The sequence below is a fragment of the Misgurnus anguillicaudatus genome, chromosome 21 (genome assembly GCF_027580225.2).
Source record: "Misgurnus anguillicaudatus chromosome 21, ASM2758022v2, whole genome shotgun sequence".
In the NCBI taxonomy this organism is placed as follows: Eukaryota; Metazoa; Chordata; class Actinopteri; order Cypriniformes; family Cobitidae; genus Misgurnus; species Misgurnus anguillicaudatus.
In genome coordinates this window covers 29,556,327-29,576,119 of record NC_073357.2, presented here as the reverse complement: position 1 = coordinate 29,576,119, position 19,793 = coordinate 29,556,327, and the positions used below count along the sequence as shown (strand labels likewise).

Below are 19,793 nucleotides of genomic sequence, written 5' to 3'. Positions count from 1 at the left end.
TATACAGATAAGTAAATTGTGTGAAAAATACTGCAGATTTTTACACGTTAAACATGAACACAAGTTATATTGTGCACTGTAAACACAACCAAAGCTTCAAAAGCACAGAAAGAACGAGACCTTTAAGTGTAAAATGTTCCCTGTTGGGATTCAGAACTGATGTTTGGGATTTAGAATACACGTGAACCTCTTTTTAAGGAAGTCTTGGATGTTTGTTAAAAGTAGATGCTTAAAACAGAACCCAGGGCTTTGATGGACACCTTCACTGATGCCTCTGGGACACACATCTGCTTACTGGGCTGTAAATGGGTGGGCATAAGCACTTACTATAGTTATGCACCTGCTTTGCAGTCAAAATATGACACAGATTACATCTTCACTTTATTCAACTTTAATACTGAAGCTTCTAAACTATAAAATACCTTATAACCTTCATAAGAAAATGTAGTTACAGTAATAGCTATCATTATCACTAGACATTTCCAGCTAACTAACAGACTCCAGGCCAGGCATATGAAAGCAAAGGCTGGATCAATGGATTATTGCTATACTTTACAGGCCATTACCCTCACATCTGTTAAAGCACAATTCAAAATGGCAAGTAAATATGTATTTATGAAAGTAGAATTGACAATTTATAATACATTTTTTAAAATCTTTGTATCTTTGTTAAAAACATTTACTGAAAGTCCCCTAATTTCTTCTCAATCATGATTAAAAAAACATAGTGAACACTCAATAACAACAAGAAGCACTGAACACTTACTCAAAACAAATAGTATTAAACATTTACTGAAAAGAAATAGTACTAAACACTAGAGCCCGACCGATATAGCGGCAGGCCGATATTATGCATTTTCCAAACTATCGTTATTGGCAATCATAATGGCCAATAAATGAATATAAAAAAACCTGGACGAAACAGCCTTCAACCATGTCATGAGTGTTGCCGTTGAATAGTTTGTCCACCAGAGGACACTCTACAACCTCCCTGTTGGCAACACTCGTGTATAACGCATCACACATCCTGCAACCTGCTGATCCAGCCAGAGTTGGGCAGAGAGAACAACGGTTAAGTGAGTTCATGGTGAGTTGGTCACGAGACATACATTGCTTGATTAACAATTAAAAGATGTTTTGTTGCGCGTTTCTGAAAAACAAAATATCGGCCGATATATCGGAATATCGGATTTAAAAACCAACAAACATTTGTATCGGTATCTGCCTTCAAAATCCTTTATCGGTCGGCCTCTACTGAAAATTCACTGAAAACTGAAAGTACTGAATATTAACTGAACACCAAAAGTTCTGAAAACCTACTGAAAGCAAGAAGTACTAAACAATTACTGAAAACAAGTACTGAACATTCACTAAAAACAGAAAGTACTGATCACTCACTGAAAAACCCAAAAGTACTGAACACTCACTGAAAAACCAAAAGTACTGAACACTCACTGAAACCAGAAGTACTGATCACTCACTGAAAACAAGCACTGAACATTCACTAAAAACAGAAAGTGCTGATCACTCACTGAAAAACCCAAAAGTACTGATCACTCACTGAAAACCGAAAGTACTGAACACTCACTGATAAACCAAAAGTACTGATCACTCACTTAGGGCCCTATAAAATCCGTTTTATTTTTTCCCAAATTCCGTTTTATTTTTTCCCAAATTCCGTTTTCTCCGTTTTAATTTTCGCAAATTCCGTTTTATCCGTTTTAATTTTTGGCAATTATATTTTTTACCCTTTACTTTTATTTTAGTCATAAAAAAAATGTGTGCCTTTAATGTTAATGATTAAAATGTAAATGATTTGGGGAAAAACTGGATAACAGGATTACTTAAAGACTATAAAAGATGCATTTACACACGCACATACACACACACACAACTCAATACAATGCATTGTTTAGTGTTGTTGCAGGAGGCTACAACAAGGTGTCAAAGCAGTGGTGCCTTCAGAAGTGCCTTAAACACATCAATCCAGCGAAACGCGATCCATATTTTATACACAATCGCTTGAAATGCATATAACTTTACAAACATACACAGGATAGTGATCTGACTTAGGACAGCATGAGCACGCAGCTCTTTGCACGTGCGAGCGAAAGAGAGACAGAGAGCGGCGCCATGATGCAGATGATTATATTTTATATGCGAGGGATAGTTAGTTTGCCTCAGCTCGCTTGAAATGCATAAAACTGAACAAATAAATTAGGATTTGTGTTCACACTTCGGACAGATGCGTGAGCGCGTGCACGTGAGAGAGGTACAGTGAGACAGACGTGGATGAGAGAGTGCATGTATCTTTGCGCTCACCGTGAACAGAATGTTGACAAAACTTTCAAAAAACAGTTCTCCGGTCACATAAAAGTCATGTGAGACCTGCTCGGAACTAAGTTCTTAGCGTCGAATTTCTTAATTTTTTCACTGACGAAAGCAGAGTCGTGGAGAGCCGCTTCGCCGTGGTTTCAGTGTTTTGGAGGGGGTCTGAAAAGACGGGAGGGGGCGTTTCGCCCAGATTTATTTCCCCCGGTCTGCATTTCCCCCAGACATACGTTCGTCTCCCACACAAAAACATAATTTTATTAAAAATATGTAAAATTCCGCAAAATTCCGCGTTAATACTAGATTCCGTGTTAATTAGCCAATTCCGCGATTCCGTCCGCGATTCCGTGATCGCGGAAATTATAGGGCCCTACTCACTTAAAAAACAAAAGTACTGAACACTCACTGAAAGCAAGAGCTTCTAAACAACCACTGAAACCAAGAAGTACTGAATATTTACTGAACACCAAAGGTTCTGAACACTTGCTCATAACAAACGTACTGAAAATTCACTGAAATCTGAAAGTACTGAATATTGACTGAACACCAAAAGTTCTGAACACTTACTAAATAACAAAATACTGAAATTTCACTGAAAACTGAATGTACTCACTAAAAACCAAAAGTACTTACTGAAAGCAAGAAGTACTAAACAATTACTGAAAACAAGTACTGAACATTCACTAAAAACAGAAAGTACTGATCACTCACTGAAAAATTCAAAAGTACTGAACACTCACTGAAACCAGAAGTGCTGATCACTCACTGAAAACAAGTATTGAACATTCACTAAAAACAGAAAATACTGATCACTCACTGAAAAACCCAAAAGTACTGAACACTCACTGAAACCAGAAGTACTGAACAATCACTGAAACCAGAAGTACTGATCACTCACTGAAAAACCCAAAAGTACTGAACAATCACTGAAACCAGAAGTACTGATCACTCACTGAAAACCGAAAGTACTGAACACTCACTGATAAACCAAGGGCCAAATTAACTAAATGGGGCAAATTAGTGTGTAAGCGCAATTCCAAAAAAAAAACGCTGATGGGAGTGGTAAGATCTGCAGGTTATTTACTAAAAAAGTGCAAATTAAATAACACAGGTGCAACCGCTGATTTTCATAGTGACCAACGCAATCTAGCGCAAATTAGTTCACGGCAAAAAATGTGGGGTGTGAAATCGGTTCACAAGAAGTTTTGAAACGTCTGGTATTGTGTGACTTCTCCTAGTGACTTATCTTTTATTTACTTCATCCTCTACAATCCTCTGCATTGTATCATGTGTTCTCTGTGATGACTCTTTTTAGCAGTAATTGCAGACATTTCAAGCACAAAGTAATTTAAGACTTTTTTCAGCGTTAAATAATCGTGTAAATACAAGTCATAACACGCGCGCAAACATTAGTAAATCACATTGCGTGATTCATTTAAATAATCTGCGTGACCACACCTTTTCAGCGCTAATCATCCACTGCGGGTCTTTAGTAAATAGTCGTTATTTAATGCCAAAATGATGGTTTGCGCTGGCGCAAGCTGTTAATAAATCTGGCCTCAAAGTACTAAACACTCACTGAAAACCAAATCTGAACACTTACTCTAATCCGAAAGGCCTGAACGCTTACTGACAATAACAAGTAGGCTACTGAAAACCAGAAAAAACGAACACTCACTGAAAACAGAAAGTACTGAAAACTTACTGGTCTTGTAAAATGAAGTCTGTGTTTTCTGAAGAGATCTGCCCCGTCACAGGATGCCTGAAGGTCGTCGTTCTCTGGTTGTGGCTGTGTACATGAAGAAGAAGAAAGAGGAAAGAGAAAAGAAAAATTTGAAAAAAATAAAAAGAGTAATCCATTATTAATCATGTTTAGTTTAGCATTTTCACCCTCTCTGTGAATACCACAGCCATAAGTCATAAGATTCTACAGGAACACACAAAGTTTGATGATGTTTCCAGAGAAATGCAAAATGTTTGACACCACTAACGCCTGGCCAGGCCCTGCAGAAGCTTTATTGATTTCAATTACACCAGGTCATTCACTGTTTTAACTAGGGCATTAAAACATCTTGCTGTCATCAGCAGTATTAACTAAGGAATGGGGGGAGGGCTTCAAAGGGTGAGGAGACTTGCGAAATAACGCACATAATATTCTTGCTGTCATCAGCTCGGTTATTCATTTTGTCTTGTTGCGGTGTGATTGGCTGAAAATGAGTGTGCTGAGTGAATGACTGAGGAGGCATAACGGTGACATAATGTGGTGAAAATGCTTAACCCGCAGATCACTTATCATCGTATTCATTATTGTTTAAAAACTGCTTGAGGTCCCATCATCTCAGTGACTCTTTGTAGACTCAAGGTTTATATTCGAGGCTAACAGAACTGCCTGCCACATCTGGCTGAGTGGAGGTGTCCTTTACGCAAGAGAGCAGCAAGAGGTCTGAACAGATGTTACTCCTTTACTGCCTGTAAGCCTTGATCGTCTTTCCTTCTGTATGCATGAGTAAGAACTGATGTCTGAACAGCATGTAGTGTGAAAAAAAGTTGTGCTTGGTTACACACAAGTTCATACATATCAACATTGAGGCTATGTCCACACGAAGCCGGTGCATCCCCTATCCGATCATTTTTTTTCCTTGCTCTAAAAAAATAATCCGTAAACACAAAACCACTGAAACCGACTGAAAGCGGTGTAGTATATATGCCGGACCAGTATGGGGCGCTGTAATTTTGCCACAGATATACACTATACACGGAGAAGAAGACTTTGAGCATGCGCATAACCAACGTATGGTGTTGTCCATTATCGATTGTTGGTCACCACAATTGCATAGTAGCAATAGATTTTGCTGTAATAAAGCTAGTAGGCTTTAGTAGCTTCTGTAGCACGAACACAATCACGTAGTCCGCCGTTATTGTTGTTGCTGTTACGTGTGACGCTTCCGACACGTGATGTGATGACGTTTTCGCTTCACAAAATATACGGATTGGCTGTACAGACAAAACTGCAAGTTTGTCGGTTTCAGATTTATCCACTTAAGGAGCCGGTTTCAAAAAATAGCGGATTCAGTCTCCCAAAACGCCGGATCCGTGTGGATGAAACGCCAATACGATAACAAATTTATATGTATACGGTGATACGCGTCTCCGTGTGGACAGACCCTGAATTCCACTTATAAAGTTAACTCTTTCCCGACAGCGTTTTTTATGATTTTCACAAAAGTTTAATGCCTTCCAGAAAATTTTCTTCTAAACATATTAACATAAAATATATCAAATGAAAGGAAGACCCTCAGCTTTCAAACAAAGTTTTTGCTGTTTTTGGATCAGTGGATGCTTCAGTGTTTTATAATGTGTGTAAGAGCGCCACGTAGTGGATAATAACGGAAATATGGATTGCTGTAAAACTCGTCAAAGGCAGGAAAAGACTTAATCAAGGATTTCTGCACCAAAAACATGTTCAGATGCAAAACCCTCTATGTGGCGGACCACATTGCTTTTATTTAATTGACTTCAGATCGAGAATTTACATATCTTTGGACCTGAGAGGACCTCTACTTCCAAGCAACTATAAACTTCTGGCACCAGTGCCTCTCTCCTTATTCGCTTGTATAACAGAAAAAATGCGAATGAGGTCGGACGCTTTTCCGCTCAGACTGTTTTCAACTTCAGCCAACTTCTTGTGTTTAGGTTCAGTAATTTCACTTTAACTCTTTCCCCGCATTGACGAGATATCTCGTCAATCAAGAGAAAACGCTTCCCCGCCAATGACGAGTATTTCCGTCTTTCCGCAATACCGCTACTATCCACTAGGTGGCAACTTTTTAAAACCGGAAGTATTGCCCTATGGCAAGCTGCTGCATGTCCATGTCTGTTTTAAAGATCGCTCTGAATGGGATCTCTATGAAAAGTACGTCACAAAAATTTAACTTTCTCTGCTTTTTGCTCAAAATGTGGTGTTTTTTCAGAAACCTACCCATATTCAAAAGCTGATTACAAAAAAACTACTGAAGGTAGGATGAAACTTTTCTGTTCTTTCATTTGATTTATGTATGTTTATATATTTGAAGAAGAACATTTTCTGGAAGGCATTAAACTTTTGTGAAAATCATGAAAAACGCTGGCGCTGGCTGGCAGTTTTTTTTAAAACGCTGGCGGTGAAAGAGTTAATGACAATGAAAAGGCTATTATTATGTAACTAAAATGCCTTATTTTCACAAATGGCACTTTAGTAATTTAGCTTTTTGGCAAAAAATCCACTTCCTTAGACAAGATATTGTCTTGACAGCAGGGCTTTGAACCAGATTTTTTTCCCATTTGGTTCGTTCCAAACAGAAACAGTATTTTAACGTTTCCGGTTTTCGGTTCAACCCTAAAATTGACGTTCCTGAACCGTTTAGAACAAAAAAATAAAGTTCCCGAACCGGTTAATAACGTTCCATGTCAGCTGTGGGACATACAAATAAGTATGCTGATCATTAACACATTAAACTTAAATTATTAGTCTACATAATTTTACATAATTTTTACTTAAGTCTCTATCTTGTCACCGAACATAAAAAAGGCTACATTATGTAAGCGGCATAACTGTAATTCTGACATATGTAGGCACATTTGTTGAGTGCACTTAAACATGCGCAAACACATAGACGGAGAACGAATGCCAAACGGCACTTCGGGAAGAAGATGCAGCATAAACAGTCGCTCCACATAAAGTGAAAATTACGTTGTTTTTCAGTGCTTTAATCATCAAATGTATTTTAATGGACTACATGAGACACAGTAGCGCAACTCTCTAACAAGTTTATACATCAAGAGTTCTGATCTTTGAAGGGCGGAGTTGGACCGGACACATTCAACCGCATGTGCATACAGAAAATTGCTCACTTTAGCGTCTTTCAGCGGTTAAATTGTTTAAAATCACTTAAGTGTTAACATTTGCAAGCCTTTGAAACGTGCAAATGATCAACTTTCACCCTTTTCACCATTAATTTGCGTATTAATCCGTGAATCGCATGCGAGCCGAACCATGGGTCGTGATCTGTTTGGATCACGGATCAACTGCGATCCGTTACACCACTTATCGGTAAAAAAACAAACATCTTGAGATACTTGGTAGCCTACAATATTTACCTTTTATGATTGAGCATTAGACTTGGGCTTGAGTAGACTACTTGCTGATGGCAAGCTTCTCATTCATATGCCAAACATGAATAAACTGCATAAAATTAATGATAAAAAATAATTTGTGATGTGCCATCAGTTGTGGTCTAGACAGGTCTTGAAATAAAATTCCGAGTCCTCTTTGTCTGAGACCGAGACGAGACTGAGTAAAAATGTGGTCGATTCCACGACGAGACCAAGACCTTTAAAAAGTGGTCTTGAGACCGGTCATCATTTGCAAATGATGAAATTCAGAATGTGAAAATTAAGAAACTTAACCACACATTAGGGGGCGCTGTAATGCACGGGACTGCCACATTGGGTTATATTCAGGTCCAAGTACTCACAAGGGACCCAAGTTTGAATCTGATTCACTGTCGTTTGGCAACCCTTCATGTTTTCTGATTGAGTCCCACCATGAACTGTTGTTGATGGTGCATTCACCATGATAACCAATCTGAGGCATGCTCTCTTCACAGTACACTGTCAAATTTAACAGGGTGTGGAAAGCAATTCTCTGCTTCTGCCTCTGAGGAACGTGTCATCAAACATCCCCAGTGACACAACATTGTCAAGTTCATTCTTTTGTGAACAATCATACCACACTCCAGAGTCTGAGGTACAGACATCCCCAATGATTGTTTTGCTAAATAAAAAAACATATGTCTCCATTAAACACTGTAACAGCCCTTTATCTCTAATGGAGTATTCACTGCATCAGCAAACTCTATAAAAGCTTTTCAGTGGCTGTAAAATGACAAAACGTTTGACATAAAAGCCTGTACTATAAATCCTTTACTACAACAATCATTTTTATTTTTATCTATCTTCACAGGATGAGTCAGGTTCTGAATAAACCAACCCTGCATCACAAAATTATGTACCTATAGTCACGTAAATCTGTGAGTTTTTCTGTGACACTGACACGCTTTTCTGCCTTTTTGCGCAAACATGTCACGCATTTCTGTTTACGTGTCACTGTCACGTATTTGTTACTCAACTGTTTTTCAAATCATTGATGCTTCAATTTAGGTTTTGATTTGGTGTTTGCATTAGGAAGTCACTTTAAGTGTTGGTTTATACCTTTTTTCAAGATTTTTTTATATTTTATGATTTTTAAACAATTGTCGCCTGGAATCATGGTTAGAGTTGGGTTTGGGTAAGGATATCATTTTATGTAAATCTAACCCTAAACCGAAGCGACAATGGTAAGAAAATAGGACAAAACAGTTGAGTAACAAATACGTGACAGTGACACGTAAACAGAAATCCGTGACATGTTCACGCAAAAAGGCGGAAAAGCGTGTCAGTGTCACGGAAAAGACTCACAAATTTATGTGACTATAATTATGTAATTTTGTGATACTGGGATGGAATAAACATGATGCCAATCCTACAAACTTGTCTGTAAAATGAATGATCGATAACTTGCCAAAAAACTAAGAATGATACTTCTACAGAAAGTCTGGCAGAAAGGAATTATTACTTTACTTTTAGCTAGGGGTGGGCGATAAACCGGTAGACATATTAACCGGTAGAAATTTGTCAACCGGTAGAGATTTTGGACTATCGTCTCTATCGAGGGTACGCGCCCACATCACGCTCCTGTGTGCGTGGTCACAAAAACGTAACGTTTGTACACGTATTAAATCTCCGCAGTTATAAAACAAGTTATTTTAGGCCATTAAAACACAAACAACAGATCTGTATGCGTGCGCTCTTTCTTTCTGTCTGTGAGAGCGCGCAACCGCTGCTCATTAAGCTTGTGAACATTTTTCCCGCTTTATTGGCCTTAAATACATATATGCGTCAAATTCCCGTCGTTGCAAGTATCCTCATAAACACGACCATTTAGGGCTTATGAGAAAGTGAACAGCTAAAAGAGAAAACGCATGTGTAACATAGGGTCCGGACTTTGGTCTTAAAGGTGAAGTTACCTAATTTTGCACCTGTCTGTCACTCATGTTTATCAACAGCATTGAGAAAAAAATCTCCCACTGCTCTTGACTAAATCACTTTTCTACCTTAAATAAAAATATATGAAGAGTTTGGTTCCAAAACGCAATAAATCCATTTCGACAAATTTCGGTAAAAACGTGTTTTCTATACCATGAAAGTGACAAGATGAAAACCACTTTTTTCTGTTACAAACCTTTACATAGCATCTTTAGATTATAAAAACATAAAAAATTCAAATCCATAACTTGATTTTCAAAGATTTATTATAAAAACTAATTATTTTTTCCACAAACTGCAATAAATCCATGACAAGTTTTTTTTTCAAAATGCTATAAATCTATTAAATCAATGTATAAATGTGCATTTATCTTTACCATTCTATATTTATTTAGTTGACTAGTGGTATACAATGATTAAAAAATAAACATTAATGGCATTAACCAAAACACTTACTTTGTCATATTAAGAACACTGTCATTGCTGCGGTTATACTTGACTTCGTCTCTTTACATTTTCACAGCGATCAGCTGTAAAATGTTTTGGTCCTGATTGATTTTTGTTGACTTTGAGTAAAATAATGGAAAGTTTTCATAAGATCCTCTGGGGTCAATGTTTTAGCATGAGAAGCTTGATGCTGTCGGGAGAACAAGTACCCGAGTGCCTCTCACGGAAATTATTAGATGTTGATGGCTTACGTTTCTTTCCCGTCACAGAAAACCATCACAGGTTTATCAATGCAATTAAAGTATAATTTTGTTTTGTTTGTTGATCACGAAGTACAAAGTAGATGAGGAAAACCAGGACTCTGTGTTCTCAGCGCGCCATCATTGTTTGTTTACATTACGTGACTGGTGGGCTGTAATTTCTGGAGCGGATTTATTGTGTTCTGTAAAAAAGGAGGAGTGGCGTTTATCGCATTTTGGGAAAAAAGGGAAAAAAGATGACAGAATAACACGGCGGATATTGGATTTTGCTTAAAATTAAGAATTTACTTTTAACTACTGACCTGATATAATACTGATTTTGGCAGCAACTCATTTTTTTTTTCAAAAATGGCGTTTATCGCGTTTTGGAACCAAACTCTTCATATATACATACATACATACATACATAATTATTTATTATCATTCCTTTATCATTGACTGTTTATATTCAGAGAGCTTGAGTTTTGTTTGTTTTTATCTTCTTTTTATGCTTGTATAAAGTTTTTGTGAGAATTATGAAAATTTCTATGGTATTAAAGATTTTAATAACAGAAAAACCTTATTAAAACATAAAAAAACTCTACCGTGATACATATCGTTATCATTATACAAAATTAATCCTATCGTGATAGAAGATTTTGGTCATATCGCCCACTCCTACTTTTAGCTATCCCAAAGTATCACAATTTGGCCAGTTGTGCAAGAGATATGACTTATGGGGCATACACACCAAACGAGAGTTCAACGATTTACGCGAGTAGATTACATACAAAGTCAATGCAAAGACGCGCTCAGACGTGTCCTCGTGCGGGGCGATGCGAATGACGCAAATTGGGCGACGCGATTGCCGCAAAAACGCATGCTATTTTCCTCAAACGTGCTTTCGCGCAAGTTGAAAATATTCAACTCAAGCGAAAAATTCGTATGACACAAAGTTAAATCACGCAAATAATCGAGAGCGAGCAACGCGATGCTACGCGTTTGGTGTGAACGTAGCATTACACCTCAAATAGATACCATTAAGGTTCAAGTTTTGACTTAAGCCTGCAAGGACCCACCTAGCAACCACCCAGGAAACCTTAGCAACTGTAAAGCAGCGCCCTTGCAGTGTGAAACTGACTTTTTCACAGTATGCACCACTAACATTTTTTTCTCAGATAATGAATGTTGTTTGCATATAATGTCAGCCAAATCACTGGAACCAGCAGAAGAGCTTCTGGAAAGCTTTGTCTTTTGTTTTCCAGTGAGCAGGACTCGTCCATCATTATAATCCCAACCCTCCATCACTGCAGTGATCTCATCTCTTCTAAAGCAGAAGACTACAAATAATATTTTACATGTCTTCTACATCAGGAGGGGGCGGCCTGCCGATCTGCTTTCAGACCCCATTAATTTACATTTGGCCATTTATAAGAAAATTTCTTCTGACTTCATGGCTGTAGGGAAGCTTTAAATAACAATCAGTAAAAAAGTGAAAAGCATAAAAAGTAGGAACATTGTGACTCCTAATAAAACTTCAAATTCAATCTCATTCAACAATACGTATGTTGAATTAGAAGTACAGCCTGTTCAAAAATGGGCACATTTCCTGATTGACTATTTATTTCCAAAAGCATCATGCACTCTGTTGGCCTTCACTGGCCTTATACATTAGTTCTGGTATTTTTCACTGTTAATTAGGAATCTGCAATCTTTGCCTCTTTTGTTTCTATCACATTATTTCCGAACTACTTGCCCCGGAATTCTCTGCATTAGCATTGGGGAATAAACAGAGAGACGAACAGTGGCATTGTTTGTTTTTTGCCATGAGGTGGATCTGAGTATCTACTATATTATTATAAAAGATTATTTACAGTTATGTTAGAGTGGTACTATGTCCTAACTTGTAGTGACAAGGAAATGTAGATGATTCATTCACATTTTAGCAGCGGTACACAGACAGAACCGAGCATTAAGGTTGTAAGATCAAAGACAGAGCAGATCTAAAGAGGCAAATGATTTTGACATGAGACCATCCTGGGTCATGTGAGACATTATGTGGGTCATTCAATGTCATTATGAATTATCAAAGCCTTGTGAAATCTATGCAGTAGTTTTTTCTAAACACAAAACCTACTGTAACTATTATAAAGGTATTGACATTATTCATTAAAGTAAAGTTAGATGTAACACAAACATCATCAAACATTACACAAGCCAGTGTTCCTGATGTATGCATGTTGTGGGTTCAAACTCAAGCAACACATACAGTATACTGATGATATGTAACTTGTATCCACTGTAACTTGCTTTGGATCAAGATGTCTGTCAAATGCATAAATGTAAATGAGAATTGACATCTAATGCAATAAGCTGTGTTGTGGGTAAATGTAGTCTGGTCTGTTTCATTTCTAAAAAAAATTGGTTAACTGGCTCTTAATCATAGGGGAACCGTTTTTGGTGCTAGACATTACCTGTGTAGAACCATATTGTGCTATGTTGAACCATAAGTGGTGCTATAATCATGCTTTCGCAGCACTTATGATTCTACAGAGGTGCTATATAGGTGCTCTGTAGCACTAAAAATGGTCCCCCTATGATTACAAGCCTTTAGTACTATTTAGCACCATTTTTATTGTGTTATATTCAGTAGCTAAAAGTTAACAGAGTGTTCACCTCATTTGTGACCCTATCTGTAAAATCCAAGGCTAAGATGAACATCAAAGTTTCAGCCATTGGTTTCACTATATGATTTTAATCTTTGACATGACCTTACTCAGTCAATATTAAAGATAACAAGGTAATGTTTTCACAGAATATTTCTTGATGGTTTAATGTAGAAAACAGCAAATCCCCCCAAAAAAATGACTTTAGCTGGGTTTACAGGTTCAACCCTGTATCACAAAAGTATGTACCTGGTCACGTAAATTTGTGAGTCTTTTCCGTGACACTGACACATTTTTTTTGACACACTGCTTGAACGTCAAGTATTTCTGTTTACCTGTACTGTCACGCAGGGGCATCATGCACCTATTTTTTGAAGGGGGGGTGGCACTTGTAGTGCTAAAATTTTTTTGCATACAGTACACAGAAATTTGTGCATACACAGACATCAAACAAAATATATTATAGAGCTTTCAGTCTTTTCCATGGCATCTACATTTCTAACAATCTGAGCACCCCTGTCTTCATGCAAAAACCTCAAAAAATACACTGTTGACTAACTTTTATATCAAATACAATTCAATCGGATTAATGACATATTGTCATAATATTTAAATCTGAAACGACATGTTTTGTTTATTTACGTTTTGTTTAATGACTTGTTTAATTGTGTCATTTATGGATTTTGCACAACAACTGCATTATCCTATAAAATTAATGTCATTTTAAATCCATAAAGTATATAAACAACGAAAATGACATAAGCTATAGCCACGTGATTGAGTTTAATGTTCAATAATGATTAAGCAATATCGCTCGAGTAGGAGTGTGATATAGCTCTATATCATCACGGCTGTGATTAGGCCAGAGCGGCCGAGTGCCGGAGGCAATCACAGCCGTGATGATATAGAGCTATATCACCCGACTCCGAGAGCGATATTGCTTTTATACAACAGTTCGACGGCACACGTTTGAAAAACGAAAACTAGAAAACAACAACGGAGTTATTTTAAAAGCCTCTTTGTTTGAGAACTACTTCTTTTGCCACGGATTTGAGGGCGGCCAGAATGACAGGTAAAACTTTCGGCTGCTTTGAAGCTCATAATAACTCAATGGACGGAAAAGCCGTTACTTTATATTACCGTTTCTTGGTCACAAAGTGTAGTTTTAAGATTAGTTCAGTCGAGAATGTATATGTATTATATTTAAATCTGCAGTCGATTAGTAAAGATAGCGCCTGTTTGAACGTTTGCTTAGTGAGATTCGGTACAAATGAGAACCAAAGCATGAGCGGACATCAGTGTTCACTCGCCCCGCTGACCACCGCCCTCTCTGGGCTACATCTCTGACAGAGATACCCCGGCTCTCATGTTGGCCTTGTTTGTTTATGATCGTCAAAATGACATCAAATCAGCAGTATTTGGTGTCATGATCAAACTATTACTTGTTTTTTTATTCATATTTAGTGTCTTTTGTGTTGTTATTGTTTTGGCGCGAGGTAAAAGTTAATAAAACAAAGTTATACTTGTATAACGTCACTATTGCTTTCTCATTTATTCTTAACGCGATACGAGCACTCGATTATTATTATTAAACTTTGTTCTTGTCAGTACTATACAAAACGGTTTTTTATAAGTGTCAGAGATGTTTTTGCATGCTGCTTATAAATATACCAGTGGCCATATCTCATAACATGTTTTAATAGTCACGTCACGATAAAGTAAATGATCAATGTCCACATTTAAAAGCTGCGGTGCTTACCTGCTGTTTCACGGTGTTTTCGCGTTCTGATAAGAAATATAGCTCCAGAAAAAAAAACGAGTGTTAATCGTCCACACGATGTGACAAGACATTTCTCCCATTAACTTTAACGTAACATCCAAGAGCGCTGATCTTTGACTAATAACTTCCGATTGGGGATTCACAGACTGATTTATGAGCTAGTAAACTAATGAGACAAATGGAGAGTGTTTAAAAACAGGGCGTCTGTGTTTTTCCATTCAGAGATGAGCCTGCTTAGGACCTCCATTCACTAGGTGGCGGAATAATACGAAAGGTGAAGTGGTTACAGTGCCGTTATCAGCACAATATCGTATGGCTCTTAGCCAATCAGATTCGAGAACCAGAAAGAACTGTTGTATAATTTTAAATAATATGTTTGGATAAAATTATTAGAGGAACGGATTTTTGCATTAATTTTACGTTACATGTGAGCATGTGTGATTCCACGCCCCCGTGAACTCTGGCAAACTTGAAGATGAATCTAGAAATCTCTACTTATATAATGTTGAGACGGTCACATTTTAAACCATACATTTTCTACACAGAGGAGGTTAACTGCACATTTCCGTACTGGGGTTTGGAAAAGTTGTGAGCGTTTCTTACACGTTTTAATTCCTCAGATAGCCAAATGCAGCAGCAGCAAAGCTCGTGAGCCCGCTCAGCACTGACAACAAGGGCCCTGTTATAGATGTGACTCAACAAATCTTGGATGAGGTTTGAAGAAATATTTTATACTTTTTATATTTATTTTATTTTATTAGAATAAGTATCAAATTATTATCGGTTTCTTACAAAGTGGACAACAGTGTCAAGTTCAACACATGGGCAAGGCACCTGCCAGACATCACTGTAAAGAATTAGTTTTTTATTTCATTAATATGTCCACATTTTGTTCACATACGAGTGTCTTGGTGCAGTGGGCTGCAAATCAGAGCCGCAGTTGTAGGTTTGAGTCTGGTCACAATCAAAAAGAAAGGTGTCAGCGTGAGGACAAACTTCTCATTCGTTAAACAGTGCAGCACCACTTAGAGACTTACAAATCATTTCGGACTGATAGGATTAAATTCTCAATCGGGATTGTGGGCTTGGTGTGGAATTGTGCGATTGTGGTATTCAGTGATGTAGTGTGGCTAACCAACAATGACAGAGCGATTGTGCGGCACATTTGTCGCAGTAATCAGGCGGCGTGTGGCAGCCTCGGGCACCACATCACCACTGCCATCCAAATGAGGCTGTCGTGGGGAGAAATTAAACACATTTATACTGATTACAATGTTTCAGGTTACATTTACAGTTGCTGCTTTAAAGAAAAGACAATGATGTAATTCTATTAAAATTTGAAACCCCGAAGTGCATTTTTTTTTGTAAATAGGACTGTTCCTATTTAAGGCATTAGGGTCCCCTGTTTCTTTTTCATTAACACAATCGTTTAGGGGGTTAGATGAAGATGTTTTTTATTTTCTTTTTAAAGCCATTAAATCGACAGAAATTAGATTAATTTAATAACAAACATCATATTATGCAATGCGGCGAAGATAAAAAATGAATAGACAATGTACTTGTTCGTCTCAAAACACATAAAAATAATATCTCATTAAAAGGAATTAGCTTGGATATAAAAACCCGAAAATGCCTAGTAGTGAATAAATACAGATACACTGAAAAAATTATTCATTCAATTTACACAATTTTTTTAAGGTACAGTAAGTGGTTGCAATCAGTTTATTTAAGCAACATTAAAAAAAAAATGTATTATTGTTTTTGTTTAAATGTAGCTTAAATAAATTGATTGCAACCACTTACCTTAAATAAATTGAGTAAATTGAATGAATCATCATACATAATTTTACTTAATTTGACTGAATTGACTTAGTACTAAACTGAGGATATGCGCTAAAAAAAACTTTTAAAGGGATAGTTTACCTGGGTGGCTACAAAAGAAGATATTTTGAGTAATGTTTGTAATCAAACCTATCAGAGGCCCCACTGACTTCCATAGAATTATTTTTTCCTACTATGGAAATCAATATGGCCTCTGATCGGTTTGGTAACACACATTCCTCAAAATATCTTCCTTCGTGTTCATCAGAACAAAAAATTATACCAGGTTTGTAACAACATGAGAGTGAGTAAATGATAACAGAATTTTCATTTTTGGGTGAACTATCCCTTTAAGAGACCTTTCATTGGCCGAGTAGCTATTTTATTAAAATACAAGGGCTAGCTAAACCTACATGTGCGTCAAAGCCATTCAAAGCTAACTAACATTTCTCTGTTGTTTTAAGAATAGCCGTTTTTGAGAATCATAATGTTTTATTTTCTTTGGTAATAACCAGAATTCACAAATAGGAAATTGCTTTGGCTTAAAAGTTGCAGAACATATAATATAATAAATAAAATGTATAATATAATAAAATTGCAGCATTTACGGGATTGGAAAACTCAGGGTAGGTTTTCCGTTCATAAAATGCTACATGAAAGATAAAAACAAAATTATTTAAATCCGAAGGCTGCAGCCTACGACAGTTGTATATGCAGGCTGCATAGGCTACATCATCAAGCCTGGTTTATTTCAGTTAACTGCGCATAATATTTGCAACTCATAAGCATATTACAACCATTAAAGATTAACTAAACATAATAGTCAAGTTTACAAATGCGACCTCCGGAGGCTGCAGCCTTTGGATTGAGAAACGGCCATTGTCCCTTCCAGTGGTATAGATCAGGATTTCATATGATCAATGAGCAAGGGGTGTAGCAACCACTGAAGGGACAACCCCTCATACTTAAAAACGTCAAAGATTGTTCATTACATCTTAAAAGTTTCAGCCAGCATGTAAAGACAAATCTTGGCCTATAGAATGAAACAACAAATTTAGAACAAACAGAAACCAATACCAACAAACTCAACAAGCGAACAAGCGTTAAGCCGTTCGGGTGTTAGTAGTGCTCACTACTACTTGGGACCAAAATAATCTAAATTATATTATAAGCCAAACTCATAAATAAGTAAGGAATAAGTTGGTGTGCTGTGCTGTTATTGAAAAATAATGCATACCCGTGGAACATTTCTCAACCAATCACAATACAGCATTAAACAGCCCCGCGGTATAATAAAATGTTTCTTTACCCCTGCTAGAGAGAATTGTATCTGCGATTGTGTCTGTAAATATTGTAGCTTCTTAATGTGTAAAAAAGAGACATGCACATTATCAGCAGTGTTCTGCTGAGCAAAATATTGCTGTTACAGTTGTTTCTTGGACATAAACATAGTCATGTCCTTCACATAGCCCACATCAGAGTGACCCTAAGCATATCTGCATTTGCCTGTAAAGGAGGAATGCACAGTCATTCAGGATATACACATTCCTCTCAGGTTACTCTTTCTCCTAATAATAACTCCCAAAGGCCATTTCAGACAGCAGACATAGAATGATAATGAAGTACTTCACCTTGTACTCATCAAGTCACTACAGATATTCTTTTTTTTTAATCTTGCTGACAAAAGTTAACAAAAATCAAACTTATGATGCATAGAATATTCAAGGTCAAACATTATGGGGTGTTTTTTTGGACAGCATTTAGATTAAATCCAGCACTAGGCCTTAGTTATGTCAGGGATCATATCGGGAGCAGGTTGTTATTGCAGAAATAAGCCTGACAGTATGATCAGGACCTGACGCGAAGCGGAGGAAGGGGCTTATTCTGCCATAACAACCGACTGCGTGTACATTATATTGCTTATTATACGGCTGTTTAGCTCCCAAATAATGTAAGGCACATTAATTATTGATTTGAAAGATTTTATTTGCTAATTTTTAATGAATGCAGACCTTTCACGAGGAAAACCTGTTTACTTTCGGTTTTAAGATAAGACAAGACGTTTAAATATCCCAAACACGCCATTTCGTTTAATCATTTGTAAATATAATGTCACATACAGTATGTTATTTAAAAACATATAATTTTGTGTAATATTAAACTGTATCACTCAAAATGATTTGTAGCATCCGGGTTACCGTGTGTTATTAGTTTTGAGCAATTGTAGCCACAACTGGCCAATCGGAATCAAGCATTCCAACGCGCCGTGTAACGCATTAGGACATTTAAGTAGTTTTTACAAACAAACCTTACAAAAAGCAATGCTAGTGTGCATCTCAAAGACCAACTATGGTCCGATTCACGTTTTTACATTTCCTTTAGTGTGTAAGGGTGTATTACTACATGTTAACGATATGCAAAAGGTACAAACCCCACATTTTTTTAGAAAATAGATTTTTAAGAAAAAACAATGGCACTGATATATTTTAATATACAAGGTGTTTTTCAATTAAGGCAGCTCAAACATGGCTTTTTTTGGGACTAGCATAAACCCTGTCCCTGTATCTTGCATTAAAAATCCTGCAATAAGATGACTGTACAGTGTTGCCATCAAATACTATCACCATGGTACTTTAATATAAATCATATATGTTAGGGCTGGGCGATACTGACACAAATTTAAATACCAGTAATTTTGGGATTAATGTCGATGTACGATAAATGTTCCAGTATTCTACAAAGTAAGATAAATGTTTTCATGCAAGTCAAAGCATTTCACATTTACGTTTATTGAAAATATTACATATGATGAAAATAAAATTCAAAGACATGGTTTTCCCCCTTAGTTGAAAATATACAGCTAGGTAGAAAGCTTGGGCCTCATTTATAAAGCGGGCGTACGCACAGATTTGATCGTAAAGTTTACATACGCAAAAATCCACAACATAGTGCATATTTATAAAAACTGTCTTTGACGTTGAAAAATGCTTACTTAGCGTCACGTCAGGGTCTGGGCAAACGTACGCACTTTTGCTTGTCTGATTGCTGCAGGTTTTTGGAAATATAAGCCAATCTTGCTCCTCGAAATTTGGTTTAAACATTGAGAAGTGCTCTTTTATATGTCTGTGACATTAATTAGGCATCGTTTAAAGGCTGAGATATGAAACTGCTCGGCTGCGCACAAGTTCAAGTTCATTTGCGATTTATAGATTTGAAAGGGATACGTGCGTTTTTGCACGTACGTTCGGTTTATGAATCACACGTACAAATTTTCGATAAATAATCATAAGATCAAATGTAGGATGGTTTTTACGCAGCATTTTATAAATGAGGCCCCTTGCGTCTGACCTCAATGTACATTTTTGGCAGAGCATCTGTTGCAAAAAA

The 19,793-nt window shown here is 37.0% G+C and overlaps 1 protein-coding gene across 15 annotated transcripts in view; it reads right to left on the bottom strand.

Moving 5' to 3' along the window:
- plekha7b (pleckstrin homology domain containing, family A member 7b) overlaps positions 1–19,793 on the bottom strand; it is a 139,274-nt gene that overhangs the window by 78,684 nt on the left and 40,797 nt on the right. For all 15 annotated transcript variants that reach the window (XM_055201409.2, XM_073858790.1, XM_055201414.2 and 12 more), the window contains one exon: positions 4,037–4,120. In XM_055201409.2, coding sequence (XP_055057384.2) covers positions 4,037–4,120 — 84 coding nt within the window. The remainder of the gene's footprint in view (positions 1–4,036; positions 4,121–19,793) is intronic.